The 5000-nt window shown below is 39.0% G+C and overlaps 1 protein-coding gene across 1 annotated transcript in view; it reads left to right on the top strand.

Annotated features, from left to right (window-relative positions):
- The window catches only part of LOC307245636 (protocadherin-15-like), a gene marked incomplete at both ends in the record, with an annotated part of 144376 nt that overhangs the window by 129810 nt on the left and 9566 nt on the right, over positions 1-5000 (top strand). Inside the window, 3 exons of the mRNA XM_080021282.1 lie at positions 446-694; positions 801-889; positions 4625-4801. Coding sequence (XP_079877408.1) covers positions 446-694; positions 801-889; positions 4625-4801 — 515 coding nt within the window. The remainder of the gene's footprint in view (positions 1-445; positions 695-800; positions 890-4624; positions 4802-5000) is intronic.

Below are 5000 nucleotides of genomic sequence, written 5' to 3'. Positions count from 1 at the left end.
TCCATCCATCCATCCATCCATCCATCCATCCATCCATCCATCCATCCATCCATCCATCCATCCATCCATCCATCCATCCATCCATCCATCTATCTATCTACTGTATCTATCCATTCCTCGCTCTACCCATCCTTCCATCCACCCCTCTCTCTCCATTGATCCATCCCTTCATCCCACCATCTTTCCATCTATTGATCCCTTCCTCCCTGCAGCTACGTATGTCTCCATCTATTTCTCTCCCTCTCTCTCTATCTGTCCAACTCTTCCACCTCCTGTCTTCCCATCCCGTCCCTCCTCTCGCCATCTATCTTTCATCCGTCCATCATCTACCGATCTGTCGATCTCTCCACCCCTCCCTCTATCTATCGGGGAAAAACGGCATCAATTGAACGGAGTCGATGTAACAATCTCTCCCTCCCTCGCTCGCCCGCCCCCTCCTCCCCAGGCCCTGGACCGGGACACGGGGAACTACAGCTCGGTGCTGTACCGCCTGGTGCTGCGCCCGGGGGAGGGGCGGCCGGGCCGGCAGGGCAGGCAGGGCGGGGAGGGGAAGGCCGGCTTCGTGGTGGACCCGCTGAGCGGCGTGGTGAAGACGGCCATCATGTTCCGCAACATGAGGAGGAGCCACTTCAGCTTCCAGGTGGTCGCCACCGACGACCACGGCCGGGGCCACAGCAGCCACGCCCAGATCGTGGTGAGCGCCCGCCGCATCACTTCCCCTCGACTGGATTTTTGCGTTTCGTTCGTCTGTTTTGGGTCTCATCCCCCGTCGTGGTGATCGCTTTCCCATTTGGTGCCAGGTGTCGGTGGTGAACCAGCTGGACATGCAGGTGGTCGTATCCAACGTTTCCCCGACGGTCGTGGACAAAAACAAGGATCTGTTGCTCAGGTGACATCTATGTTCGAACCCCTTTGATGTTTACATTTTTTACCTTGAATTTCTGTAAAAGTAGAGTTGGAAAAACATCCGACAAACGGGACGAAGGTTTTTAAAATCTGCAGGAGGCTGTACCTGACGTTAGCAGTTGGGAGGGTTTTGGTTGTGCTTCCCAAACCTTCCAGTAAGTGCTGCGGAAAAATACTATTTACAATTTTTTAAGGGAATTCAAATCAGGATTTTCCGAAATTTCTGTCAGATGGAATATGTGACTTTACAGCAGCTCACATCAAAAAAAAAATTGGCAACAGTAAAGTAATAAAATATATATGTATTTTTATATATTTATATTTTTTTATACATTTTTTCGTTTCCCGAAAATAGAAAATGTATCGAAAGTTTATAGAAAAGGGAAAACATTTAAAAAATATTGATGACAATTAATAATGAAGCTAAAATACAATAAACCAGTAAATCTCGGTATGAACAAAAGTGTAAAAGCAAGAAATTGTGCATTTTGTGCAAATAATATAATAATAATTTATTATTATTTTCCTGCGTTTCCACCTCAAATCGTTGATAAAGAGGTTTACTGGTTTATTTTTAGTTTATTAACAATTTTCTTTCTATTTTTTGTACATTGGCATTTTTCATTGTTCTAAGTGGATGTTGGATACAAGGGGAGAGATGGAGTGTGTTCCATTTTAAACCCCTACTGCTCCTGGAATTGTTTTTGGTTTTCTAAACAAGTCATTTATTTTCGGTGAATAATGAGGACGAGGCGCTGGGGCATGCACGCACACACACACACGCACGCACGCGCACACACCCGCACACATGCACACAGTGTACGTGCACTGCTGACTTGAGCCCTCTCGTGGTACTGAAGTGTTTGGCGTGGAAGGGAATCGATGCTGCGCGGCGGGCGCTGGCTTTCCTATTACCCGTGATGGAAACGCACGAAAAAACCCCTAAAACATTTAAAAAACAGGGGAGTGTGTGTGTGTGTGTGTGTGTGTGTGTGTGTGTGTGTGCAAGTCAGCAATGGGTAGCATTTCATGAGAGAATTGTACAAACTCTCTGTATACATCAGGCGTCACACAAGGTCCTTAAGCACTTTAAAATACTAAAATAAACCAAAATATGATTTAAAAAAGGAAAAAAAATATATATATACATATACTTTTGCATATACTGTACATATGTGTGAAAGAAGATAAAAAATTTAATCTTTATCAGAAAAAAATCTGTGCTAGAAACATAAATATAATGAGAAAGTAAAAGCAAAAGACATGATATATACCTGTCTGTGTCGGAAAAAAATCTGAATAAAATCAATGCAAATCAGAAAGAAATATATACAAGAACAAGGAGAAAATGAATCAGATTGGAACATTTTAGTCCCGAATTGGAACGTTTCCGCACACAAGTTGGATTGTTAAGGATGCAAATTTGAATATTTTAGTCCCAAATTCAAATTCCATAAAATGGAATCTTTATCAGAAATAATCTATGCGAGAAGCAAAAATATGATAAGAAAATAAAAGCAAAAGACATGATATATACCTGTCTGTGTCGGAAAAAAATCTGAATAAAATCAATGCAAAATCAGAAAGAAATATATACAAGAACAAGGAGAAAATGAATCAAATTGGAACATTTTAGTCCCAAATTGGAACATTTTTGTCCCAAATTGGATCATTTTAGTCCCAAATTGGAATGTTTTAGTTCCAAATTGGAACATTTTCGTGTACAAATTGGAACATTGTAGTTCTAAATTGGATGTTTTAGTCTCCAAATTGGAACGTTTTAGTCCCAAATTGAAACGTCTCCAAATTGGAATGTATTAGTTTCAAATAAGAAAGTTTTAGTCTCAATTAGAAATGTTGGAACATTGGAACATTTTGGTTTCGAAATTGCAATGTTTTATTTCCAAATCACAACATTTTTGTCCCAAATTGAAACGTTTCAGTCTCAAATTGAAATATTTAAGTCTCAAATTGCAACATTTTCGTCCTAAACGCAAACGTTTTAGTGTCCAAATTAGAAAGTTTAGGTCCCAAATTGGAACATTTTAGTCTCAAATTGTAATGTTTTAGTCTACAAATTTGGACGTTTAAGACTCCAAATTTGAACGTTTTAGTCTAAAATTGGAAAGTTTTAGTCTCCAAATTTGAAGGTTCTAATCCCAAAATGTAAAGTTTCAATCCCAAATTAGTTTTCCAAGTCGTCCTCCAGTGAAAAAGACGCAGACTGCGCTGACGTTGCAGGAAAATCAAATGTAGATTGGATGAGGGGCGAGGGACGACCTTGTCCTCTGGATCTCCTTTCATTTTACATTTTACTGTTTTACATTTTACCTGTGAGGGGCGGGAGGTGAGATAGAGACTTGAATTGAATGAATAATGTAAATACATCATCATTATTATCAGCCCCAGGTAATCTGCATCGGCACGTGACCCCTGATGGTTCCTTATGCTCGTACAAGCAGAGCTGGAAGTGTTGGACATCCACCACAAAGTATCGACTGCATTCAGACTTTCTATGGATGCTGCAACTGTTGGAAAGCCATGGTTGATTTTATGAATCTGCTGTATTATGGGGTTTTGACATTAATTTATATTATTAATATTATTACATGACATATAATTACATTTTATTGGGATAATAATAATAACAATAATAAATAATAAAACTATTATTATAAATGCTAATAATAATATAATAATTATTATTATTGTTATTATTATAAGAAGAAAAATGATAGTAATACATTAGAGTATATCATATCAGTTATACACATGATAATGATAAACTTATAACAATACAATTATAATAAAATATCAAAAAATGTGTACAAGCTGCGATGCATAGCTAGATAGATGGATGGATGGATGGATGGATAGATAGATAGATAGATAGATAGATAGATCGATAGATAGATAGATAGATAGATAGATAGATAGATAGATAGATCGATAGATCGATAGACAGATATAAGATAGATAGATTAACAAACAGACAGACAGACCCCAGAGTGTGCCTGTCCATGTGTGTGTGCATGTGTGTGTGTGTGTGTGTGTGTGTGTGTGTGCCTGTGCGTTTGTGCATATGTGTGTGTGTGTGTAGATAGATAGATGGATGGATGGATGGATAGATAGATGATAGATGGATAGATGGATAGATAGATGGATGGATACTATATTCATCAGAGGGAAAGTGCAGTCACAGCGGCTCGCAATATGCAATAAGCCTCATGATAAACAATAAATATAAACCTAAAAACCTCAAAAAACAATACATTAAAACAAACATTTTTCCATGTACAATAAACCTAAAATATGTACGAACAATAAAACCTTATAATAATTATATACCAGAAAAATAAAATGGAAATAAACAATGGACAATGAGAATACTAATGTGCAACAAACCTAATGATGAACAATAAAGGTAAACCTAAAAACCGACGAAAACAAATAAGATAAAAAATAAAAAATAAATAAAATAAACACAAAAAACTAGACGATCAGCACATTTTAGAAGATAGGTACAATAAAACAAAATAAATACAATAAACAATGGATTTGCATAGGACGTGCGAAATTGTTGGATATTTTTATTTGTATCTTTTATTTGTGCACAGTGAATTACATTATTACATTTTTGGGGGAAATTGAAATGTGTGAATGGGTTGCCAGACCCTAAAGAATCCCGCCTCCCCTCCACTCCTCGCTCTCTCTCCAGTATTTTGGAGCGCTACGTCCAGGAGCAGATACCGGGGGCCAAGGTCGTCGTGGAGACCATCGGGCCCCATCGCCACGGCGACGGGATGGAGCAAGAGGACTATTCCAAGTCAGACCTGATGGTGTACGCCATCGACCCGCTCACCAACAGAGCTGTGTCCAGACAGGAACTCCACAAGTAAATACCTTCTCGGTTTTTATCCTGAGCAGGTCAGTATGCTAACTGTGTTATCCCAATGCATGGCTGTAGATGGGATCGACTAGCCTAGCTCCTGTGAAATAAGGGAAATCTTAGTTGTTTGAAATACTGATAAATTTGGAGCAATCATTTGACTGTCGGTCCGCTGACTGCCGCGAAGCCGTCGGTGAAACTCAAC

This window comes from Zeus faber, assembly GCF_960531495.2.
Source record: "Zeus faber genome assembly, chromosome: 20".
NCBI lineage: Eukaryota > Metazoa > Chordata > Actinopteri > Zeiformes > Zeidae > Zeus > Zeus faber.
Note: the sequence above shows the minus strand (reverse complement) of the source record. Positions and strands in the feature narration are given on the sequence as shown.